Below are 25,258 nucleotides of genomic sequence, written 5' to 3' on the forward strand. Positions count from 1 at the left end.
TTTTTTTGGTTTTAAAAAAGTTTTTCACTGATTACATGAAATTGTAAGAGTTTTTCTTGGTGTAAAACGTTTATTTACATAAATAACAACAACAACAGGACACGTGATGAACAGACAGGTTTAATATGAAGACAGGAAACTGAAGTCACCTTAACTGTAACAGAGGACAGACAATACAGAGAGACACTGACATCTAGTGGACATGTGAAGGAAGAAAGAGAGGAAACAGAAAAGAAAAGAAAAAAGAAAAGAAAAGAAAAGAAAAGAAAAGAAAAGAAAAGAAAAGAAAAGAAAAGAAAAGAAAAGTGGTTCAGATGAGAGGACTGCTGCAGAGAAACACCAACCAGTCAGTCAGACTGGGGTCAGATGTACCAGGCTGGCAGACAGACAGAGAGACACAGAGAGAGACAGATTAGTTGATTGTTGTATCCGAGTTATGTCAGTTTTAAATGTCACTAAAAAAGTCATTAACTCTGATATACAAGTTTGATTTAACTCAGTGTAATTAGCGCTAGAACTTAGTTTGTTACCTTCAGTCCGGATGTGTCCACAGGTTGTCCATCTCTTCGGACTGACAGCAGTCGGGCTCGTCCGCTGCTCGGGTAGCCCTCCTCCACCTCCAGGTGACACACCAGCAGCGCCGTCTTCAGGTAGACCAGCAGACGCTGAGCCGGACGCCAGTCGATGGCAAAACTGAACACACACACAGAAGATGGAGAGCAGAGGTCCAGATGTGCTTAGCATAGCTTAGCACGAAGACTGTTCAGACTTCGGTCCAATCAGATTTCCCCCAATATCACCACGACTGACAGAAGAATAAACAGGAAGTAGAGGTTCACCTGGATCTCAGTCCCTGGATCTCAGACAGCAGCTCAAACTGACCCATGTAGCACTGCATCACCTCCAGCAGGGCGGCGCTCAGCTCCGACCGCCTGCCCGACATGCAGTCCTCCACCAGTCCAGCTGTGCCCTCATTCACCTGCACACAGGATCAGCCAATCAGCTGCTTACAAACTCAATAAACATAAATAATTGGCTAATGTTAGCATGCTAACAGGCTAAACTGAGACATGGAACATGGTAAACATTATAGCTGCTAACGTCTGCATTGTTAGCACAGTTAGCGTGCTAATTTTAGCATTTAGACAAGATGAAACACTCAAACTATAATGAATCGAATTGAATATGAATCGTCAGCTGATTAGCTCAGGTGTTGCTACCTGCAGTCTGAAGCGGTCATCGTGGCTCCAGGTGACCAGCAGCTTCAGTGGCTCCAACTCACTGGACGATTGGTCAGAGGAGGGGCGTGGCCTGAGCTCAACACACAGCTCTGATTGGTTGAAGGAGAGCAGGTTGATCTGCATGACATCCTGTTCAGCTGAGATGTACACCTGCAGTCTGACAGGTGAACAGCAGTTAGTGACCAATCAGAATGAAAGAACAAGGGTCATGTGACCTGATGACAGTAGGCACGTTCAAGTTGAGCTCCAGCTGACCTCCTGCAGCAGCGAGATGTGCTGGCGACTGCAGGGGCGGGGCTACAAACACTGCTATGAAGTCAGACACTCTCTGTGTGACGGGAACAGAAAGGGCTGATAAGAGTGGATCGTACAGAAACACCTCAGTTCAACCTGTGTTGTCTGCATGCAAGACACAGCAGTTAGCCACTTCTCTGTCATCACCACAAGTAGGGTGACAGAACTGAGCAATTTATTGATGACATCATTATCACATAATTGTAACAGTGTACATTGTTTTTTTTAAATGTACTTACATTGCACTAATGCCTTGTACTTTTTACTTGTTCTTCTTACTCTATTTATGTTGTGTGAATAACCAGATGCGGCTAAAATTTAGTTCACTGTGCAATGACAATAAAAGGATTCTGATTCTGATTCTGATCTTTCCGGGTTGCTGCGTTACATGAAGGATGTTATATGTTTATTCATGTTGACTGTCCCATAGGTGTGGCTGTACAGATGCTACTCATCTGAAAGTATGTGATGTTTGGGTAGAAAAGAGGCGCTTATGGATATGGAAATTAATCGAAACACACATCATATACGCCTACTCACTCATCTCTGAGTCGCTGCCAGCTGGTTATTTGACCAAGCGCCGCCTCTGACTCCATCCTCAGCTGGGTCAGCTGATGGTCACATGACTGCAATGCATTCTGGGCTTTTTGCAGGGACTCCCCAAGCTGCTCACACTGCTGCTTCTGAAGGATGTGAGGAGGAGAAAAGGAGAGGAGATAAATCACTTATTCTTTGCAGCTGCAACTTGAAGCCCCCAATCTTATGAACCTCTTCTTCTGTTTTCACCTTTACTCCCAGTGTGTGTGTGTGTGTGTGTGTGTGTGTGTGTGTGTGTGTGTGTTTGTGTTTGTGTGTGGACACCTTGTTGTGCAGCTGTTGGACCAGCAGTGTGAGTGTGTGTCGTCTGTTGTGGATCTGTTGGATTTTGTCCTGCAGGGATCTGAGCAGAGTCTCCGTCTCCTCCACCCCCGACCTGCTGGACAGCTTCAGGGCCTTCCACCTGCCCCGAGCCCCGCCCTCTGACACACACACACACACACACAGGTGTGAACAGTCAGAAACTTTCAGTTAAAAGTAACAATTGATCACATTTTCACTGAGTTTTGTGTCGGATCAAAAACTGTCAGGTGGGTCTTGACCCCCATATTTCTACAGCCTTGAGTGTGTACTGTGTGTACCGGGTTGGGGGGGACAGGGTTGTGTCATCAGTTGCTGGGCAGACTCCAGACCCTCCAACAGACACATCATGGAGTCCAGAACAAACAGCTGACGCCACAGAACTTTCTGGACCCGACGACTGTCCTACAGAGACAGAGAGAGACAGAGAGAGACAGAGAGAGAGAGAGAGAGAGAGAGAGAGAGAGAGAGAGAGAGACAGAGAGAGAGAGACAGAGAGAGACAGAGAGAGAGAGAGAGAGAGAGAGAGAGAGAGAGAGAGAGAGAGTTTACCATCAGTCTGTCAAACAACAGATCCAGTAATAATACAATCATTCAGAACATCTGCACTGATTAACGCAGATGTGAGCATGAAGAACCGCAGAGGAGGTCAGTCACACTTTCTGTCATCAGTCTCTACTTCAATGTCTTCTCTCCCTGCTCTGGTTCTGAGTGTTCTCTCTGTGTGTTTTATATCAGGATGCCTGTTCAGAGGCAGACAGACCGTCAGGTAGAGCAGCATCGGGGCAGCTTCAGCGCAGTCCGGCTGCTCCGAGTCTCTGCAGGGGTCCAGAAGAGCTGGATCACAGCGCTGCAGTACACTGACACACACACACACACACACACACACACACACACACACACACACACACACACACACACACACACACACACACACACACACACAGGCGTTCAGTTAATTCAGTCTGTTAGCATCAGTTAGCTTTACCTGCTAACATCCTTCATAACCGTTTTCCTGTTTACTGCCGTTTCAGTCACAAACTGACTCGTTCGGACTTTAAACATCAGCCTGAACGTTAAACAGCATCTACAACACGTATTCTGAATCATATCTGTGAATATATGTGATGTTACATGTTAGATAAATCAGACTTACGACCGAACTTCAGCCATTTTTGTTTTCAAATATCCGCGGTTCTACGAACGACCTCATTGGCCACTTGGCGATGACGTTTTCTCACAATGAGCCAATCGGATTTCTCTTTCAAAAAACTTTATTGCAAGTGTTTTAGTTTGACATTAACAAGGACATTTTTATAGCATTATTCGGCAAAATGAACAGAAATTAAACATATGTATAAATCAATATTTAGTAAATATATAACTGAATTAAAAATATAATCTAAGTTATCGGATAAAGCTAAAATATATTTTTAAAAATCTGAATATGGTTTCCTTTTTAAATCTACATTTGTAATTATATTGATACTGATATTTTGTCATTATAGTAATTACATTTTTAATAAAAAATAATTTTGACAATCACACACATAAATATATAAAGCAAGTAAAATATTCTTAATGAGATAAATATGTTTCGTCTGATTCACTAATCGAAATATAGAAGTTAAGATAAAAAAGATAAAACATTTATTATCACAATGTGAGTGTCATAGATTGTTTACAACCCATTAAAATATTGTTGTAATCAGATCAGATGTGTTTGATTGTATTTATGAAGTAAATTCACTGTATAAACAGAAGAATCACAATAAAATCAAACACAGCTGTAATATGTCGTCACAGGAGAAAATACTGAACCTTAACAGTCAGATACTTTCTGATAAGTTACCACATTTTATTATCAAATGTTTAGTTAATGATTATAAATAATAAAATGCAGTATGGGGTAAAAGTAAAGCGTCGTCACACACACATTATGAACTTCTTACACAAGAAGAAGAAGAAGAAGAAGAAGAAGAAGAAGAAGAAGAAGAAGAAGTTGCTCCAGTTTTGTATGATTACTTAAAGTATCCGGATACTCGCTGCAGTCTGCAGTGATGCATGAAGCTGCAGAGCACTTCCGGTCGGGTCACGTGCTCCGGTGTGTTGACTGTGGAGAAATAATAAAATCAGAGTGCAGCTCTGCAGCAGAGAGGCTAGCGGCTAACGGCTAACCGCAGAGCTAACTGTCCGCAGAGGAACAACACAGCAGAACCTTCAGCACCGACAGAGACGGGAACACACCGAACACACGGACAGAAGCATGAGTTAACCTGCACAGAACCGCTAACGCTCTCAGGTAAGACTCATGTCACCTGTGTGGATGCTGCACGGACCTCCTGCTAAGGCTAACACAGCGATCTGGCTAAGCTAGCTGACTCCGCATTTCGGTAATTAATAGTTTGTACTGTCGTGTGTGTGCGAACCGGCTGCTCTCTGCTCGTGTGTCCGTCTGAACAGATGTTGATGAATGAACTTCACAGCTGGAGGAGAGATTAGAAGAGAAGCTAAAGTGTTAGCTTAGCACCCTGCAGAGATTCAGTCAGGCCGGTGCTGATGATGCTAGCGAGGAGCTAGTTGAGCTAACCGACGATGCTGAGAAGCAGATGAAGCCGCAGCTCGTCTGTCAGATACAGAACCGAACAGAACCAGTGTGTCCGAGTGTTGGTGTTCAGACTGGACCTGACAGTCAGACTAAACTGGGTTTAGGGTCGAAACTGATCTGACGGCGTTATTTTAGCTTTGTTTCTAATAATTAATTTATAGCACAAGAGTTACAACAGCCTGCAACTGTGTGTGTGTGTGTGTGTGTGTGTGTTTCAGGGTGATCAGGTGTGTGTTTGTATCAGCAGCAGGATGCCCATCCCTCCCCCTCCTCCCCCACCACCAGGGGGACCCCCACCTCCCCCCACCTTCAGCCAGGTAAGTGGACACACACAGTCATCATCATCAGTATCTCGTCCTCTGCTCTTCTCCTCTCTCTCTAACGCTTCATCTCCTCCTCATTATTCATCATCCTCACTCGTCTCCTCTCCTCCTCCTCGTCTCACACGATGATGAAGAGCTGCAGGGCGACACGTGAGCAGCACAAAGAGGATTTTGAATAGTCGGGGGAATGAGAGCTTCCAGCGTCGTCATGGAGACAAAAAAACATCCGTTCTCCTGAATGTAGTCTTTAGTCGATTAATTGGTTTGTAGATTATAGTGATGTCAAAGAAACAGTTTCAGTACCTTTCAGTATCTTTTGATAAAGATTCTGAAATTTTGTGCTCCAAACATTAAGTACATGTTTCCTCCTGTGATAAAGTATCAACTCTGACGGAAACAACGTGCAGGAGTTAGTAATCGGTGACTCTGTCAAACATGACGTCGCTCCAGCTCTGTCGAGTCGCTGCTTCTCTTCCTGTCACGTAACGCTGAAATGAACAAAATGAGAAGTATGATGACATCATCTCAGGATTTAAAAAAAAACCTTTAACATTTTCACTTTTTTTGGGAGATTAATCAAGAAAATAATGAAGAGTTTTTGCTGCTCGGTTGTGTAAAAATGTCTTTTCTTCACAAAAAAAACAATTTTTCACATTGCAGTTTTTTTTTCCACTTTGTCCCAACTGAAAACTCTCAGCAGGTGTCTGTTGGTTTGTGACGATGTGTTGGTGTTCCTCTCAGGGTGAATGTGATGACGTGAGTGGCGTCACGTCATCGTGTGGACGAGCTGTGAAAACACAAACGTCTCCTCTGAGGCATCAACACAGCTTCATGTCTGTCTGTACAGATTATTCCAGTTTGACGTCTGTCAGCTGCCAGAAACTGAATGAATTAATATCCCATTAAATTCATCAAAAATGATGTGAAAACTAAAATCTGTCTCATTTTATAAATAAATGACTTCCGATATTATTGAAATATTAGTTTTGTTTCATTTAATTGATTATTACTTACTTTATTGGTTCATTTCTTATATTATGTTTGATTTTTGAACAGATGTAACAAATACAATCAAGTGACAGTGTTGTCCTGAGTGGACATCTCTCCTGTGAGAAGACTCCATTCTGAATGGACGGTAGACTGATGGTGTCCTCCCCCGTCTGTCCTCACCCGTCTGTCCTCCCCCCTCCAGGCCAACACCAGCCCCCCCCAGCTGAGCAGAGAGGAGACTAAAGGTCGCGGCGCTCTGCTGTCCGACATCTGTAAAGGCGCCCGGCTGAAGAAGGTGGCGGTGGTGAACGACCGCAGCGCTCCGCTGCTCGACAGTAAGAGCCAAACACCAAAGAGCCAAACACCTCCCACAGATCACCCATACATTCGCTTATACCAATACCTACACCAGCAACAGAGCCAGCCTACACAGCAGGGGGCGCCGTCCGAGGAGCAGCAGAGGCCGGCCGGAGATAAGAAGAGCGCTGCTCTGACACTAGACAGTAAGACAACAAAGCTGTGTGATGTCTGAGGAGGATGCAGGAGGCAGCAGGGTTTCAGCCAGCCGCCATGTTTAGTGTCTGAATCCAACAACCAATCAGATCTCAAGATGCACAAAGCAGGACCAAACCCTCCAGACTGATTATTACATCGTCCAAATTTAAGATAATACTCCAATAACAAATTATTAGCTGGATTAAAGCCCTCAGTAACGATTAGTTTGATGTGGTGCCTCAAAATCTACAACATTTCTCATCAGAACAGTTTATTTTCCTTTTTCCCCTCATCATCATTTATGGAACAGAAAATGACTCCAGATGAAGTGAGACCAGTGAACATGTTCAGGTTGTTCAGATTCACCTCGTTGGCACTCAGACACATGAAGGAAATGAGTCGGTGAAGCGACCGTGCCATCAGAGAACTCACAGTCTGGTCTGAATGATTCTTCCTGATGCTTCTCATTTGAACACGGTACAGATTCAGAACAAAGAGCTCATTAACCGGACTGCATTTACGTTTGTGTGTAGCTACTGATCACTTCAGACTGACAGCTCTCATTCGCCCTCTGATCATATTGACCTTTGACCCAGGGCTCCAGACTAACGGTGTCCCGTCGCCCCGGTGATGATACCAGATGTGTTTGGGACGCTCAGAGATCAGCGGTAGTTACAGTCACTGTCAGGCAACTGAGAGCGAGACGTGAGAAAGACAACGAAGAGTTTATGTTCAAAAGGACGAAGAAATCTCTTCTTACGAGGGGCGCTTCCTGTTTTTCCAGATAACTCGACACTGTGAACAACAAATCCATGTTGTAGTCTGAAAGAGGAGAGCCAGTTAGCTAGTTGTATCAGAACATGTCTGACATGTTTGGTTTATTGCAGCCGGTGTTTAGTCTCGTAGGAGGATTCTCTGTTAATGATAATAATACAGTTTAGTTATTAGCGCCTTTAAAATTACACAAGGATGCTTTAGAAAGCAAATAAAAGCGGTGCGTACGTAGAGAAGACGGATAATACAGGACCAGCAGAGACACATGAGGTCTGAACAACAAGTCTCTAAACACGATCAAGGATAGTAACAACGTAAAGAAAACTATTTTGACTTTAGGACAGTAAAACTAACGGTGATGGGAACAGTTAGTCTGGCGCCCTGCGTTGAACCAGACTGGTCTCAGGACAGATTCTGAATCAGCTGATTTCATTGTGTTCATGTTTTACTGTTTGTTTCTGTTCCACTTCTTTCTGTCCCTCGTCAGCTGATAGGTTCCTGTTGTTTGTGTTGACTTTTACTTTGACAGTAATGATTTAACTGCTTTAATTCCTTTTTGTTTCCTTCTGTTCGGATCTTTGATGAATTGGAGCTCACATGGTCCAGATTTAAATATTCAAACGTTCACTCACACGGCGCCACAGGGTTCCTGTAGCTGCACAGGTTAAACACATCACCTGTTCCCTGTGAGGTGATATCGACAGGTGATGGAGCGGCTGGTTAGAACAGAACCTGCAGCGTCCTGCAGAGCTCCTGTTGAACTGATGCTACAGAGTTTAAATCCAAACTCATCCATCAGACTCTGACAGTGAAGATCGCTCGTTAGCAGAGTGGATCTTGTTTGTTTCAGATGAAAACAACCAGAAGAATGTAAAACCACAGTTTACATGTTGGAACTAATCTGTTGAAGAACTGACGTGATGAGACAAAAAGCCTCAATAGCTCAGACCAGCTCGTGGTCGATGACTCCACTCAGCTGCAGCAGAAGCACAAAGACATGAATTAAAGATTATATGAAATTAAATAATATCAAGAAAATATATAATAAAACGTATTAAATGTCTCCTTACGTCGGCAGATCACAGCCACGAGATCACAAACTGATCTGAGACATTTATTTACACCTTTATTAAGATGAAGTCTTCACTGTCGCTGCTGAGCCAATGATGTTAGCCTGCACCCGTCTGGAGTGAACGAGCTTGATGGAGGTAGAAACCTGCATCACAGCTGGTCAGATGGATACGCTGTTGTTCAGCAAGAAATAGTTCCACTTGCAAACTGATGGATGGATCAACAGGAGTCGTGATGAGTAAAACTCTGTCAGTCCTTCACAGCATTGATACAGAGAGTGTTAGCATGCTAGCTTGTTAGTTGATCTATTAGCATCAAAATGCTGTGAGTTGCATGTGAATTGTTCTCATGAAGGCGCTCGCTGTAACGCTAAGCTAGCTAATGAGCTTCCTGTTTACCTGCAACGGAGGAGTCGCACCTGACAGGACCGCACACGCCTGTCACTGTCTGATCTGCACTGAGCACGTGCAGCTCTCAACAGAGATGAGAATGAAGCGCGATGGCTCCAAAACCACCTGTTCAGTTCAGATTATTAATCAAGACTTGTTAAAACAAACTAACGTCTGCTGAGGTGTGCGACCTGAGAGCTGATCAGACAGTGACGGCTGATGAAGTCGTGTAACAGCTGCACAGAAACATCTGGTCGAACCTCAAACTCTGATCGACTCCAGCGTTGCTCTCGTTCTGTTCCTGATGAGAGTCACGTTGGAATAAAGCAGAACTAAAGGCTCCCGCAGGTGTTTTCACTGACTCTGGTTCATCAGACCTCTGCTCAGGTGAGATGTGGGCGGAGCAACGGTAAGAATGATGTGAGGTCACCGATGAGAGCACCAATGAGAACGATGATGAAATAAGTTGTTCTGCCTTAACAGGAAGTTTAAACACACCACAGTCCTGAGAGGAGGTGGAGGTGAAAACACCTGTGAGGAGCTTTAAAGGACTTTTCGCTTGATAAACTGGGTGTTCAGACACAAAATGGAGTCCGTTTTAACTAAACAACATCTGGTCAGAACAAGTTTCTGGAGCTTATCAAGCTTCAGGGTCGAGTTATCTTTCTGACTGGACATGTCTGAACTCCCCACTGCTCTGAGCTCTTCAAGAGAAGATTCAATGATTTTAAACATTGTTTCCTCAGATAGAGTCCAGGCCTTCATTGATCTTGGAGCAGAGGGTACCAGGCTTATATTAGAGACGGGCCTTTGGCTTGTACTGGGTCCAAATCCCTTAATGTCATAATGAGGATGTTAACATGGCTGCAGCTTGTCCAGAACCCAAAGACAAGCGGCCGGTCCTCTCGTTCAGAAGCTGACACGTAGTGTTTCATGTCTTAACCTGAAAAATGACCAAATGGATCGATAAAAGCATCATTACATTGTAATTTATTACTCGTTGAATTATAGAAAATGTAAAGAGACTTCATGTTTAGTGGACGCTTGATTCTTGACTTCTAATTAACTTTGTGTGTTTATCAGGTTGTCAGGAAGGAATAAACACAATCCGTCAGATTTACATAAGATGAAACTTCATTTTCTGTCTGAACACGTAGAAAGAAAAAGTTTCTGTACGAGACTGAAAACTGTTTGATAAAGTTCTGAGCGAGCGGCGCTGTGATGTCACAGATGTTAACATGTCTCCGCATGTCTGTCTGTCATCATGTTGTGCAGTCGATGATGTCAATGGAGCTGCGTTGGAGCGTAAACACTTCATTAAATTACCTCACCTCACCTCACCTCACCTCACCTCACCTCACCTCACCTCACCTCAGTGTCTGACATGTCACCTGATCTCACCTGCATCCTCCTCACCGTCACACATTCATCCATACAGTCAGTGATGTCATCGTAGTGTCAGTGTAGTGTAGTGACATCGTACCCTCAGGAGGCGGAGCCCTCATTCACCTGTCCAATGGTTGTGGTTCTCAGAGCCCAAAGGAGGCGGAGCAGCAACAGGAGGAGCCAATGGCAGTGCAGCAGGAAGCCCGTCAGGTTCTGTTTCACCAATCGGAGGCCTGTTCACGGGCGGAGTTCCAAAACTGAGACCAGTCGGAGGTGAGAAGAGTGTTAGTTTATTGATTTAATTTATTTATTGAATGATTTTGTTAATTCATATTTCTATAGTGTGATTTCTTTTATTATTAATTCAGGTTATTTTGTTTGTTTGTATTTTATTTTGTTTCTGTACATTTTGTTTTAATTTATAAACCATTTTGATTGTTTGTTTGTTTGTGTGTTGTTGTTTATATTTAGGTTGTTAACAGCTGATTATGTTTTGTAAACGTTCTTGCAGATGGTTCTTCTGGACGTTCTCCGTCCACTCGTGCCGCAGCACCCCGCCCTCCTAGCCATCGCCATGACGACACAGATAGCCCCTCCCCTCAGGCGTTGTCGCCGATGGAGACGTCTCGCTCCCAGCGTCCCTCGCTGCCCAACCTGTCTTCCTCTCCCTCTCCCTCCTCCCCCTCCTCCGCAGCCTCCTCCCCCTCCTCCAGCATGAAGCACTCCTCCTCCGCCCCTCCACCTCCTCCTCCTCTATGTCGCCGTGGTAACGCCCCCTCTCCTCCCTCCTCTAATTACAACAGGGAGAAGCCCCTCCCCCCGACCCCCAACAACACTCCGCCCCTCCCCTCCAAACCTCCCCCGTCTCCCGGCAACAGCAGACGCCCTCCCACCTCAGGTGGAAACCCCTCCTCATCCTCCTCCTCCTCTCTGGCCCCGCCCCCTCCACCTTACCGAATCAACGGTCCGACAGGCAGCGACGCGGCGCCCGATCTGCCGCAGCGTCATAACTCCCTCAGCAACAAGAGAACCGCCCCCTCACCGGGAGGCCACACCCCCACCAGAGGTCCGGCCCCTCCTCCTCCCCCTGCCTCGCCCACCCCCTCCCAACATGGCGCCAACAGGCCGCCGCCCCCCGTCAGAGACACGCCAGGTAGAGGAGCAGGTGAGATACTGTCTGAGTGATCGGAAGTTATTGATCTGCTGATTAGATCAGCTGTACTGATCAGCTGTATTGATCACATGTATTGATCAGCTGTATTGATCTCTCTCCTCAGCTCCTCCTGTCCCAGGCCAGTCGTCAAGGGCGGGTGGCAGAGAAGCCCCGCCCCCTCCTCCTTACAGGACACATGGTAGCCCCTCCCTCTCGTCTGACCCCCCCGCCAGAGGGAAGCCTCCTCCCCCACCCACCCGCACCCCCGCTGCTCCTCCCCCGCCTCCCCCTCCTCTCCGTAACGGACACTCGTCCTCCACCTCCTCCATCCCTCGTTCATTTGTCGGTGAGTCCCTGTCGTCCCTCCTCCGTCTCTTCAGGTCTGTGGAGGTCCTGCTGGTCCTGCTGGTCCACAGTCAGTCCCAGCAGAACCAGCAGAGTACAGAACCAGTGTCTACAGACACAGGCTCCATCCTCTCCTCTCTCTGTCCTCTGACCTCCACCTCTCCTTCATGCGTCTCCACCTCAGTTTGTTGTTTATTAGATAAAATGTTTTACGTTGTCGTGTCGTTTCTCCTCCTGCAGACGATTTTGAGTCCAAGTATTCGTTTCATCCTCTGGACGACTTCCCTCCTCCAGACGAGTACCGACACTTCGCCAAGATCTACCCCAGCAAGGCCAACAGAGGTATACACTCTACTGCAGAGTGTGACCACACACCTGCAGTCTCTGTGTGAACTTTGTTCTGTCAATGTTTTAGACAGTTGATTGTTGAGTCTCATTCCCAGGACGTCAAATAGACACATGTTGGGTTGGTAAAGCGTCCCGAGCAGCAACAAAGAGAGAAAATCAGAAACTCTCTGCAGATACGAGACACTAACACGCCTTTTCTCCACATTCCAGCCTCCCTCTCTGTCTGTTTACGGCTTCTTACGGCTTTGTTTCGTCTCGCTGCGTCTGCCGTGCGTGATGTGCTCTGATTGGTCCACGCTCACTCGTTGATGTTGAGGCCTGAATAATGTTAGCATCCTCCGCTAGCAGCTTTTAGAATAGTTTATTGATGAAGAGGACAGCTGACTTCAGGTCAGCAGAACAAGGACAGACGATACAAACATCAAATAAGATACAAATTAAACAGAGACAAGTGAAATATTGTAAAAATAAGGCAAATATTCAGACCAGCTGAGACATTGTTTACAGTTTCAGGGTAAAATATTTCAAATGACTCATGAACTTGTTACATCTGGTTTTATTTCTGATTCAAAATCTGAAGAAAAGTGAAAATGTGGGAAGAGAAAAGCTGAAATGTTCAGAAAGTTTACAGACGTTATCACATGTAGATCCAACAAGTTCATATCCACTGAGTCAGTGACGTCAGGATCAATACTGAAACTCATCAGTAGTGATATTGGATGGGATGCTTCTGAGGTCTGAGCAGCCCCATTCACACAGGAGAAGACGCATTAACGCCGGAGCAGCGGTTCACCACTTCTCTTCACACAGAGCGAAGCATCTCCACCGTAGAGACGAACCGACGCTGCGGCTCCCAAAGAGGCGTGACGGTGACGTCATGATGATGACGTCGGTGTCCTCCCGTCAGTCTGACTCCTCACTCGCGGGGACGGGGAAAGTTCCCTGAAGTCTCAGTCCGGAGGGCTGACGGTCGCGGTGAATTATTTTCATTACAAACACTCGGTGAATTAAAGACGCTGATTTTCAGGCAGAAATGTGACGAAGAATCCGTAGGACAGACGCTTCTCCGCGTATATCTGCAGTATTTCTTTCCTCATATAAGTTGCCAAAGACAGTTACAGTCACTTCGTTACTGTTTGGTCATATAATGTTGCATTATGGGACATTTCTCTGTAGTAAGTTGAGTGAAGGACCTGTGTAGTTAACTGACTGTCCGGTCGACACGCGAAGCCGGCTGATCCGTTTACACTGGTTTGGTTCTCCATTAATACGGCCCTGATACAACCTCCAGAGGCGGATCAGCACCGGAGCGAGAGATTCGCACTGAGAGAGTGAACTAGAGTGATCAGTGTTCAGCCTGAGGGCGCTAACGAGCTGTTTCTGTTGGTTGGTTGCAGTGATGAGAGGAGCTCCTCCGCTGCCTCCTGTGGGCAGGTGAACCACCAAGACTACCACACACACACACACACACACACACACACACACACACACACACACATGCACACACACACACACACACACACGCCTTCATCCTGTTGGATGACATCATGTTCAACTTTGCCATCCTCCATCACTGCCTCATCTACGCTCACAGCTGATTGGCTGAGGAGAGCTTTGATCACATGACTGACTGTTAGAGAGCACCCTGCAGAGAGGAGCAGCCGATGAAGAGGAGCAGCCGATGAAGAGGAGCAGCCGATGAAGAGGAGCAGCCGATGAAGAGGAGCGTCTGCTCAAAACTCATCTGTTTTAGTTCTGACATTTTTGTTTTTTTGTTTTTTTTGCACAAGCACTTTTTGTTTGCAAGACGAGCAGCTCCACCTGCAGATGTGTGTGTGTTTGCAGGTTTGTGTGCGTGTGTGAAGGTGTGTGTGTGTGCGGGTGTGTGTTTGCAGGTTTGTGTGCGTGTGTGAAGGTGTGTGTGTGTGTGTGTGTGTGTGTGTGTGCGGGTGTGTTTGCAGGTGTGTGTGCAGCTCATGAAGAAGTGGAGAAGAGTGTTTGGAGCTGAAAGCTGCTGCAGGGACTCTTTCAAACTAACATCACTAACATTAAACATGAGTTCTGCTGCGTTACGAACAGAATCCTCCAGAACCCGACCGGACGAGTCGGTCCAGTCTTCTGATTTTCATTCACAAACAAAATGAAAGAGTCTCGTTTGAATTTAATTCAAATTATTTTATTTTCCAGGAATATTAACATTTCTGTAATCAGAAAAAACTGATTGTAAAAGTTTCTTTCAGAAATGTTTTGAGTAAAATTACTGAAACTTTACTAACATGAATAAAAATCAGCTGGACGGAAACAAACTGTCAGAACGGAGGAGACGACACGTTTCACAGGATTATGAACTGCTGACGAACTCACACTGATCTCTGCTCCCTCAGAGGACCGGGTCTGGGTCTGGGTCTGGGTCTGGATCTGGATCTGGATCTGGATCTGGATCTGGGTCTGGGTGTGGTCCAGAAAACCTGTGAGCTGCACTGGGATCAGTTTGTGTCCTGTTAAGTGTTGAGACAGTCAGGAGGACGTTTGGTTTACAGCAGGATGAAAACATCTGGAAATGCTCCAACTGCATCATCGTCATCACTCACACCTGTCCTGGCGATGTGACGCTTTATTTTGGCGGGACGTGGCCTGATGTGACCACGTCACGGACACGGGTCAGTTTCTGAGGAGGACGAGTCTTTAAGTGCCAAGACAGACAAAACGAACTCACCTGAACTCACCTGCTGCAGGCCGCTCAGTTGGTGAAGGGACAGACAATCAGTCAAACAGGAAGTCTTCTGCCTGCAGCAAGGACTCTTCCTTCCTTGCTTCCTTGCTTCCTTGCTTCCTTCCTTCCTTCCTTCCTTCCTTCCTTCCTTCCTTCCTTCCTTCCTTCCTTCCTTTCTCTGACTACAAACTGAACTTGTTGCATGTCGTTTTCATTTCAGCGTTTTGTGTTTGGCAGCATGACGGCAATGCTTCAAGTTTCTACCTGCAGTGTTAAATAATTACCCATAATGCAAAGTGTTTCAGTTTCATCTGACCTCAGAGAATCACAGCGCCCGGATTTTAAAGGGATAGTTTGTTTTTTGAAGTGGGGTCATATAAAGTCCATATCTATAGTGGGTCTGTTTCCTACAGTAATCACTGATCAGCGCAGCCTCAGTGTGGAGACGCAGAGAGCCGCTCAGCTTTGTGCTGCAGTGAACAGAGTCCAGAGGAAAAGAGAAATAAACCACCTAAAACAAGGCTCACCTTAAAAAATCTATAACAGTTCAAGTGTACGTTGTAAAGGGAAAATTCCCACCGCTTTACATCGCCATCAGGCCGCCCTTTCTTTTGGCACTACATTTTCTCGACCGTAGGACCTCCGTATCCCTCCGCATTTACAGACCCTGTTCACTGCAGTACAAAGCTGAGCGTCTGGCTGGAGCAGCTCTCTGCTCTCTACTCTACTACTAAACTGAGGCTGCGCTGATCAGTGATTACTGTAGGAAACAGATCAACTATAGATATGGACTTTATATGACCCCACTTCAAAAAACACAAACTATCCCTTTAATGAAACATGAAAGAAAAAAGTCTCAGTCAAAATAAGAGAAGAAGAAAAAGTTGTAATATGATGAGAAGAGATCAGTAAAAATATCTGTTCAGAAACAACAAATGAGAAGAAGCGACGATTAAAGTCTGTTTTATTAGAAAAGTCTTCATTCTAATCACTAAAGTAAATCACAAGAATGTGAGTTTAAAGGATTACATGTTAATATTAAAACAATCATCAGAAAAGTCAGAACAGAATTGAACCTTTTTATTTGTTCTCATTAAAGTAAATTAATTAAATCTTTAATCTTGTGATTCTACACGTGACTTTATTGTTACGACTTGTTACATTCTTGTGAAAACCTCAACCTGTTCGTCTCCATGTCCCATTTATACAAGTGAAACAGTTTAATGAGAAATATTTTATGATATAAGAATAACAAGTCAGAGAGTTTAGATTTGGCAGAAAGAATTTGATCGAATGATGAAGCAGTTTGAAACGTTGGAAACAAAACGACTCGATTGTTCGGTCTCGACGTTCTGAAACACTTTGTCTCATTCTGACGTTTTTATTCTCAAACATTCAAACGTTCACTCGTGAAAATGCGTCTTTATTCTTTTAACGCTGGTTGTTTGTGAACTTTAATGCTTCGTCACTCAGTCGTCTCTGTCATCAGAACTCGTCCTGTCGCTCGTCTGCGTCTGGGCTGTTGAACGCTTCGCTGTCTTCATGTTTTATTGATTTACAGAAGATGATTCCAGTTTGAAATGATCTGCGCTCTGTTTGAAGATTTGTGATGTTATGAAGTGATGACTGTGTTTCTGTGGAGCTTCAGCTCAGTTGCAGCTGCTTCACTCTCGTCTCAGCAGGACGGAGACGTTGGATCTGTGATTCTTTACGACCGTTTAAGACAAAAAATACACAAAATACAGTCTGATAGAATTCAAGAACAAAACAGATAAACTTTTATAAAAAATGATGTCTAGTTTGTAGAATTGAAGAATTTACAAAATGAAGGCAGAATTCAAACATTAAAGCAGATTTATGTTTTCTTTTTAAACACTGTTTTAAAGTTTCTTTGTGATTTTCTGTTTGATTCACTTTTTCTTTTTAAATGAAATGTTGCTGAAGTCATTCAAGTGTTGTTGTTGTAATGTCACTCAGAAAACCTTAAATCATATTATATAATCTGAAGTCGTGAAGGTAACTTCTCACCAGGGTCCATTCAAAAAACAGGTCATTTTAATGTTCTTTTCCTGGCGGGCAGGATTATCTGTCAGAGTGCAGGTGTGATGACTCCTGATCTGATCACTTGTTTCAGGTGAATCCAGCTCTCTGCTTCTCTTCAGGCAACTCTTCAGTTAGATACTTAAACGTAGATGCTTTTTCTCTTCTGTACTAGATTCCATTCAGAAATCAGCTAATTTAACACCCTCTTGATTATGGGCGGCTGTTCAGAAGTGACAGCTGGTAAAGTTCGGTGGCTCTGATGGTCCACAGTCACACTACAGAGGAGCTAACGCTGCATTTTTAACTGCGACAGGAAGTCCCGCCCGTCTGTTTGCCTTACAAACTGTTGGCTGTGAATCTCGTTCAGTCATAAATTGTAAAAAGCTTCTAAACAAACAAACATGTTAATAAATGTTAATAAAGTGACCTATGTCCTGTGGTGGAGGACGGCGGCGCTCTAACTGTAGTGATGATCGTAGCTTTAGACTCTCCGGGGCTGAAGTTGTCTGGTCCCAGTGTAACAGCATGCTCTCTGACCGCTCTGTACTTTAACTGCAGCCGTCTGAAATAAACTCCTGATCATCCATCTGCTTCCTCTCGTCACTTTCTCACTCACTCTCCTCTTCACAGACTTCTGCACCAACAGATAGATGAATGAATCCTGTTTGGTTCTGTTGGTCTTTGTTGGGCTGCTGATCAGCATCAGAGCAGCAGCATATTTATTAACTGTATTTTTTTACAGCAGTCAGTTCTGATGGCTGTGAGCTCCCTGACAAACTCTTTAACGTCATTAGTTATCAGTTTATATATTAGTATAGTTAGTGATCGGAAGGTCGCTGGTTCAAAGTGTCTTGAGCACAATACTGAACCCCCAAATTGCTCCTGATGTGCAGCTGCCATCGGCGAGGGCCCTGCGATGAGCCCACAGACAGCTGGGATTGGCTCCAGCAAAAACCCCCGCGACCCCATATAAAGTGATAAAGCGGTTACAGACGATGACATGTTTGACCTGATCGCGTCTTCAAGCAGTTTTACAATCCAGCATTTTGTTTACGAAGTTGCAGCCTCATCGTTTTTTTCTTCTAATTCACTTTTAACTGATGACTGACGAACAACTAACATATTGTTTAAGAGTCATTAAAAAGAACATTAGTTACGTCATATTAATATATAATATATATAAACCTGTCACAAAAGTTGCCATAATAATAAAATAATGATTAAGTATTAAAAAACAGAAGTACAGAATTCCTCTCCAAGACAACAAATTATGGAAAGTTGAAATAATGAATATTAAGAATAAAATCTACAAACTGTCAAAATAACAATAAAAATCTTATGAATTCTACACATAAAAACTGATTATAATAAATGAAATGTTACTGAAATAAAGTATTTTATCCTCAGTAAGCTTGTTCTCTACATTAGAGATGATTTATTGTTTTTATTTATAAAAGTTATTAAAAGACACATCACAACATCACATGTTTAGTTTTTTTAATTTCACCATCTATTTGTCAGATTGATTAAAAATAACCTTAATTATTATATTAATGGAAACCTTTGGATGAAATCCAGAGAAGAGTTACATGATTATAAATCATTTGTTTCTACTTGGACAATAAACACAGAAACAAGATTTTTTACAATTAAATGAACACGTCTAATCGATAAATGTATAACTTTTTTTTTATTAAAACAATTAATTAAATATGACGAGATAATCAATAATTAGTCAAATGTAAAGTAGCTCATATTTTCACGTCAGTCTGCTGCACTTCTCTCCGCGGACACCAGGGGGCAGCTGTTAACTTCCGGGTTCAGAGGTGACCTCACCGGAAGCAGATGAAGAAAACACAGATGTCCACATGTGAAACATCAGCAGCTTAGAGTAAGAAGAACAACATTCACTGTTTTCACGGGTCTGTGCGCTGAGGGCTTAAATCTGTAGTTGTCTGACTGGAGTTTGGTCCAGTTGACTTTAAAAGAACATGGAGGACGTGAACGTGATCAAGCTGCCGGTGACGGAGGAGCGAGCTCCGGCCAAGAAGAAGGCTCGACCGCCGAAGTTTAACGCGAGGCAAGAGGCGCAAACCCGGCAGAAGAACGTGAGGAGGCTGGCGGTGCTGGGGGAGGAGGACGGCTCGGTGAAGCTGCTGGAGGAGCTGGTGTTCGGGGCGGAGGACGAGCTGGTGGAGAGACTCGTGGAGGTAACTTCTCACCAGACTCCGTTTAAAAATCTGCGTATTTAGTGTTCTCTTACTCCTGGACACAGTGACAGCACACAGTCTGATCAGTTCCAGAATCAGGAGTCTCTGGTGATAAATCCGGCTCACTGGTCATCTGCCAGCAGCACTTCAGAACCAACCGCGCGACTCGTCCTTTACCGGCCGTTAGCAACCAGACTCCATTCAAAAATCAGCTAAATTTAAGTTCTCTTGGAATTTGAGCAATATGCTTCAGTCTGAAACAAAATATCTTTGCTTTTAATCATTGTCACTGATTTCTGTTAAACGCAGTTTGATCGTATCTGTTAACAAACTTCACTTTATTGGTAAATGACCTGTTTATTCAAGCTCGTCCTGACCAGATTGGATTTAACGTCGTGACAAATAACTCGCTGTAACTTTGAATAATTTCTGGTAAATCCGTGTGAACCAGACTTCATTCAGAAATCACTTAAGTTTAAGTCATCTTGGTTTTGGTGAAAAGTTTCTGACACTAAATATATTTGCTCAGTGATTTTCACCCGTCTGGTCTCCACCAGACTTAATTAAAAATTGTGCTAATTTAATATTCAGTTGGTTATAAACGTGTGTGAGAACAAGATATGGTAACTTCTGTAGAGTTTCAGGTGTTTCAGGTAAATTCAGCTCACTAGTCGTCTCACTTCTGTCGTGACTTCAGTTAGGGTTAGGTGTATTGTTCTTGTGAATGGTGATAGATTCGGGTGGTATTTTACAGATATGATGGACTCCACAGAATTCTGACAACAGGTCCAGTTGGTCTCACAGACGTTATTTGAATTATGTGATATCTGTGCCGACACACTGAGCTGGTGTTCATACATCAGACACAACCTCAGGTGATGCTATACCTGAAGGTTCTCATTACAGATAAGTAGAGGAATTTAAAATTGTGCATTTTCTGAATGGAGTTTGGTTTCTTGACAGAAAATGGAGATGAATTTTCCACCTCTCGTTGTTCCTCTTATATTTTGTTCTTCTGTTGTATCTTATTTTTCACCTCTCAGCAAACTGTTTACCTGAACCTTCCTCTGACATCACTTCCTGTGTTTCAGCAGGAGGATGAGCAGCAGGACGACATGCTGCTGCTGCAGGACGGAGCCGAGGACTCGGGCGAATCAGACGCCGAAGATGAAGCTCGTCTGCAGCGGCAGCCGACCAGAGGAGCTGCCTGGGTGGACGAGGACGACGAGCTGGAGGAGGCGTGAGTGTTTGTATTTGTGTGTGTGTGTGTGTGTGTGTGTTCAGGTGTTTAATGTGTTTGTGTTTCAGGGTGGACATGAAGCATCGTTACCGTAAAGACCTGATCAGAGGAGAGGCCGAGTCCACCATGACCAAACAGAAGCTACAGCAGAGGATGAGAGAGCAGTACGTACACACACACACACAGACATACCTGGACACACACACACCTGGACAAACACACACACATTAATCCCCTGTGTGTTTCAGGTTTCAGAGGTCGATGGGAGGGACGCCGTCGTGGGCGGAGAGCAGCACAGTGAAGAAGAGGAAGAAGGAGCGAGGTGGAGCAGGCCTTCATGTGAGACTCTCTGGATTAGGAAGGAATGTTGGTAAAAATGAAAACGTGTGTTTCTGTTTCCTGAAGATGATGAGGATGACGAGGAGGATGAAGACGAGGGCGATGACCTGCTGAGGAGGACGGGAAACTTCGTGGCGTCTCCAGACAGTCTGCCGAGCGGCGTCCTGCGGGTCGGTCACTCATCAGGAATGAATGTTGATAATAATTCAGTCATGGTTTATTAAATAAATGACTAAAACTCACTTCATTAATAATTAATAATCCGTTAACGCACCAAAGATAATAAGAAATAAAAGAAGGTTTTCCTTTTGTTTCAGATGAAGAAGTGTCTTCCTGCTAACAGCGCCCGTCCTTCAGAGGACAGACTGACCACCGTCCAGTTCCATCCCTCCGCTCAGGTCGTCATGACGGCCGGCCTCGACCAATCGGTCTCTCTCTTCCAGGTACACGCAGCCAATCACCTTTCTGTGACATCATCAGACGGGACTCGTAGGCAGGTGGACATGGTGTGACTCCATGTTTTGTCCCACAGGTGGACGGGAAGACGAACCCGAAGATCCAGAGCATCCACCTGGACCGGTTCCCCGTCCACAAGGCTCAGTTCAGCCAGGACGGAGAGACGGTGATCGCCACCAGCCTGAAGAACAAGATGTTCTACCTGTACGACATGATGGAGGGCCGGGTCACACCTGTGCACACGGTCAGAGGTGAGTCGGGGGTCAGGGGTCAGGAGGAGAGCAGGGCGACATGTGTCTGTCTTACACAGGGAAGCTGTGTTATTGATCTCTCAGCTCGGATGATCGATGATCGGGTCGGTCTGATCAGAGTGGTTCTGTCTGTGTGCAGGTCTGAATGAAGCCAGAGTGAAGGAGTTCTCAGTGTGTCCTGAAGGAGGCGCTCTGCTGCTCACTGGAACCAACGGATACCTGCACCTCCTCACTCTCAAGGTGACTCTTCTCCTCCTTCTTCTTCTCCTTCTTTTCCTGGGATCTCCTCGTCCTCCTGTAGTTTGCTGCAGATGTTGACAGAAATACTCAAACAGGAAGTTTCTTCTTCTTCTGTGTGTGTGTGTGTGTGTGTGTGTGTGTGTGTGTGTGTGTGTGTGTGTGTGTGTGTGTGTAGACTAAGGAGGTGGTTCGCAGTATGAAGATAAACGGTGACATCAGCGGTGTCGCCTTCTCACATGACGGCAGCAAAGTCTTCGCCAACTCAGGTGAGTGTGTGATGTTCAGAGCCAGTGTGACATCACAGCTCTACGTCCTGTCAGTCAGGTGATCAAAGTGTGTGTGTGTGTGTGTGTGTGTGTGTGTGTGTGTGTGCGTGTGCGCAGAGGAGGGAGAGGTGTATGTGTGGGACATGCGCAGCAGTCGGTGTGTGAACAGGTTCACAGATGATGGCTGTGTGAAGGGAACGTCCATCGCTGCCTCACCCAACGGACGCTACCTCGCCTGCGGGTAAGACACGCCCACCCACACCATCCAGTCTTCTGATTGGCTCTTAGCCGTCTGTCAGTCAGAATCACGTGTGAGAAGATATCGAATCAAAATAAGTTTCAACTAACATCTGAGGATTATCCATCATGTGGTGTCATTTATATTCAGAACTGCATAAAGAAAATGACTGTTTTAGAGGTTTGTTTCCTTCATGTTTGTCTGTATTTATTTATCTTTGTATTGATTCACTTATTAATTTACTTTCCCATTTAATTATGTTTTGGACGAACAAATAGAGGAATAATAGGCCTCAGAAATACATAAATTGGTTAATTAATACATTACAATATGAATAAAATGGAAAGTGTAATGTGAAAGTTACTAACCGGGGCAGTTTATACAAAGACAAACACTTTCTGGCTCCTCCGGCGCTCCGTACCAACCCGGCGCAGGTTAAACTTAAACTCGTCAGTAAAATCAGTCTGTAGTTCGGTCGGTGTTGATCTTCTCTCTGTCTCAGCTCTCAGTCGGGCGTGGTCAACGTCTACTCTCAGGAGGCGTGTCTAAATTCAGCCAATCCCAAACCTCTGAGAGCAGTGATGAACCTGCTGACGTCAGCGACCTCCCTGACCTTTAACCCCTCCTCTGAGATCCTCGCCATCGCCTCGCGAGCCGAGGACGAGGCCGTACGACTGGTAAGAAGATGATGATGATGATGACGGTGACGATGATGTCGATGACGACGATGATGGTGATGATGTCATTAACCCTGAGTGTCTGCTCCAGGTGCACCTGTCCAGCCTCTCCGTCTTCTCTAACTTCCCCGTGTCGAAGAAGAAGATGGTGTATCGAGCCAGCTGCCTCAACTTCTCCCCACACAGCGGCTTCTTCTCATTGGCTAACAACAAAGGACACGCCCCTCTCTTCAGGTGAGACAGGACATCAGCTCCTGTCAGTCAGAATTATTTAAAATATTTAGTGCTACAGATGAGCTTCTGTCGGCGTCCTCGTAGACGACATCCAGCAGGACGTTTGTGTGTCTGTAGGTTCAGAGTGTTAATGTTGTTTGTATTGGTGTGTTTGTGTCTCCGTCTCCCGACCCAACAAAACGTACAAAATAATGTTTGGACAACAAACATCCCAGCACACACTGATGATCGTGAGCGTGTGTTTCCTGCGTCTTGTGTCCTCGGAGCCGACTGAGAACATCTTCTGTCTGTGTGTCTGTTCAGGTTGCTGCATTACAAAGACTTCTGAAGACCTGAACTCTGGAGGCTCGGGTCCGACCCGCTTAAAGGACCAGTCCGCTGCTCTGCCATGTTGTGACTGCAGCATGTCAGCAGCTGATCTGTAGACAGAAGATAAATGTGACAGCTGCTGATGAGTCGCTGTGACGGAGGCTGACTGCTGCGTCTGATGTTTTTATTGTTTGTATGAAGAGAAATTATAAAACTTAGAAAACATCTGATCGCTCGTTTGTTTGTGTTCTTACTGAGACGACGTGTAACGAGCCGATCAGCTGACTGTTCGACTGTCAGGTTCGTTAATCTCACAGGTTTTACAGATTCTGTTTTTTATTCATCATCTCAGTGTTGACTGAAGATTATAATTAAACGAGGCTGCAACACGTGAATAAATACGACTGTTAAGATGAAACATTTAAATGACTTTAATACATTTAAATCATTTTGACCCAAAATGTCTCATAATTCATCATCTTTGACTCTTATTTTAGACTCAATATCTCAAAGTATGAACATAAACATTTTCATTTATAACATTTAAACAAGATTAGTTTCAACACTAAAACCAAAATTTGAAACCTTCCAGAAACTAAGACGTTTATTTTCCAGCAGCTGAAATAAATCTCACCTGTCTGCAGATCGTTCAACATGTGATCAATAGATCGATCAGCTGCTGCCAGAAACACGATGAACACGTTTCCCTTAAAGCTCTGATACATTTAACCTGATGATCATAATTCTGACCCGTGATGTCACAAATGAGACAAACACGCGTCAGTGTGGACACGGAGTGCTGCGACAGTGTGACATCACTCTGTGACATCACTCTGTTTATTCTATTGATTTCGAACGAAAGGAAACATGAAACTGAAATAAACATAACCAGTGACGTTTTAACGTAAAGATCCGCTGACACTCCTGTTGAATCAAGGACCATTTAAAGGCGCAGTCTGTAACTTTTGTCTCCCCCTTGTGGCTACACAGGGGACTCGGTCGGTACCACAGACCCAGTTCATCAGCACCGTGTCAACTGGACTTTTGATCCATCTGTAAAAATTTTACAGATGAACTCAGCTGATATTTAAAAAAAAAAAACAACACTGAACTTCTTCATGAATCATTTAACTACATCATGTGTCAGCTGTGATGTCATCATCAGTTGGACAGAACAGATTCTGACCCAGTGGGCCTGAAATGAAACCGTCAACTCTTTATCTCTGATCTTAGACTCAGTATAACACAACAATCATGATACTGACTGAGATAATATCATTAATCAATAGATCCATACTCTGCTGTTCAGTCACATAAAGATTAATGTTGTGAATTTAAAATGAAATAATTAATAATAATCAGAACTTTGATTCATAATTCAGACTCAACAAAGTAAAACATTATTTCATGCGTAGCGTCGTGCAGTTTGTACCTGATGTGATTATTTGAGTTTAACATCAGCGAGAGATTGTGTGTTAAATATATTATTGTAAAGTAAAAAAAAAACTTCTGGATAAAATGTGAAGTTTGAATAATAAAATATAAAAACAAGAAACAAAATAAAAGACTGCGCATAAAGTTTTTATTTAAGAAAAGAATAATAATGTAAATAAAGTTTATATGAAATAAAGAATAACGAACTTTGATGATAGAGATGAAATATGAGTGTATGAACCACCAGCAGGTGGCGCTGCAGCAGGTTAACAACAGGTGGATGTAAACATGTAG

The 25,258-nt window shown here is 44.3% G+C and overlaps 3 protein-coding genes across 6 annotated transcripts; 2 read left to right on the forward strand and 1 right to left on the reverse strand.

Annotated features, from left to right (window-relative positions):
• Positions 1-58: 58 nt before the first annotated feature.
• si:dkey-225f5.4 lies at positions 59-3,653 on the reverse strand. The gene is made up of 9 exons (XM_037088318.1): positions 3,589-3,653; positions 3,196-3,292; positions 2,714-2,837; positions 2,397-2,554; positions 2,076-2,218; positions 1,221-1,398; positions 840-979; positions 531-693; positions 59-376 (listed from the first exon to the last, which is right to left on the reverse strand). The coding sequence occupies exons 1-9, from the start codon at positions 3,603-3,605 to the stop codon at positions 311-313; spliced, it is 1,086 nt and encodes a 361-aa protein (XP_036944213.1). The 5' UTR covers positions 3,606-3,653; the 3' UTR covers positions 59-310.
• A 727-nt stretch (positions 3,654-4,380) lies between these two features.
• Positions 4,381-17,656, forward strand: wipf2b (WAS/WASL interacting protein family, member 2b). Of its 3 annotated transcripts, XR_005072790.1 has the most exons (9): positions 4,381-4,734; positions 5,259-5,357; positions 6,556-6,856; positions 10,616-10,741; positions 10,980-11,633; positions 11,746-11,967; positions 12,207-12,308; positions 13,712-14,159; positions 14,276-17,656. XR_005072790.1 is itself a non-coding variant. In XM_037088316.1 (8 exons), the coding sequence occupies exons 2-8, from the start codon at positions 5,292-5,294 to the stop codon at positions 13,750-13,752; spliced, it is 1,512 nt and encodes a 503-aa protein (XP_036944211.1). In that variant the 5' UTR covers positions 4,381-4,734; positions 5,259-5,291; the 3' UTR covers positions 13,753-17,656. The 3 variants fall into 3 exon arrangements, 2 of the variants coding, with proteins under 2 accessions (XP_036944211.1, XP_036944212.1); XM_037088316.1 differs by having other exon boundaries at positions 13,712-17,656; XM_037088317.1 differs by having other exon boundaries at positions 4,382-4,734; positions 6,556-6,688; positions 13,712-17,656.
• A 1,207-nt stretch (positions 17,657-18,863) lies between these two features.
• utp18 (UTP18 small subunit processome component) lies at positions 18,864-23,760 on the forward strand. Of its 2 annotated transcripts, none has more exons than XM_037090059.1 (13): positions 18,864-19,280; positions 20,375-20,520; positions 20,589-20,684; positions 20,769-20,842; positions 20,926-21,029; positions 21,177-21,302; positions 21,392-21,566; positions 21,706-21,806; positions 21,982-22,072; positions 22,190-22,313; positions 22,813-22,987; positions 23,079-23,221; positions 23,525-23,760. In XM_037090059.1, exons 1-13 carry the CDS (start codon positions 19,062-19,064, stop codon positions 23,547-23,549), a joined length of 1,599 nt encoding a protein of 532 aa, XP_036945954.1. In that variant the 5' UTR covers positions 18,864-19,061; the 3' UTR covers positions 23,550-23,760. The 2 variants fall into 2 exon arrangements, with proteins under 2 accessions (XP_036945954.1, XP_036945953.1); XM_037090058.1 differs by having other exon boundaries at positions 18,865-19,280; positions 20,372-20,520.
• The last annotated feature ends 1,498 nt before the right edge of the window (positions 23,761-25,258 follow it).

The sequence above is a fragment of the Acanthopagrus latus genome, chromosome 23 (genome assembly GCF_904848185.1).
Source record: "Acanthopagrus latus isolate v.2019 chromosome 23, fAcaLat1.1, whole genome shotgun sequence".
Taxonomy (NCBI): domain Eukaryota; kingdom Metazoa; phylum Chordata; class Actinopteri; order Spariformes; family Sparidae; genus Acanthopagrus; species Acanthopagrus latus.

Excerpts from the sequence above, each read along its gene's own strand:
- si:dkey-225f5.4 (XM_037088318.1), bottom strand. Across the intron at positions 980-1,220 it reads ATGACCGCTTCAGACTGCAG|GTGAATGAGGGCACAGCTGG; the intron begins GTAGCAACACCT and ends TCCTGTGTGCAG. Across the intron at positions 377-530 it reads TGGACACATCCGGACTGAAG|CCTGGTACATCTGACCCCAG; the intron begins GTAACAAACTAA and ends TCTGTCTGCCAG.
- utp18 (XM_037090058.1), top strand. The coding sequence starts at position 19,062 with ATGGAGGACGTGAACGTGATCAAGCTGCCGGTGACGGAGGAGCGAGCT. Across the intron at positions 19,281-20,371 it reads TGGTGGAGAGACTCGTGGAG|CAGGAGGATGAGCAGCAGGA; the intron begins GTAACTTCTCAC and ends CCTGTGTTTCAG. Across the intron at positions 21,303-21,391 it reads AATCGGTCTCTCTCTTCCAG|GTGGACGGGAAGACGAACCC; the intron begins GTACACGCAGCC and ends TTTGTCCCACAG.
- wipf2b (XM_037088316.1), top strand. The coding sequence starts at position 5,292 with ATGCCCATCCCTCCCCCTCCTCCCCCACCACCAGGGGGACCCCCACCT. Across the intron at positions 6,857-10,615 it reads CGCTGCTCTGACACTAGACA|AGCCCAAAGGAGGCGGAGCA; the intron begins GTAAGACAACAA and ends TGTGGTTCTCAG. Across the intron at positions 12,309-13,711 it reads CCCCAGCAAGGCCAACAGAG|TGATGAGAGGAGCTCCTCCG; the intron begins GTATACACTCTA and ends GGTTGGTTGCAG.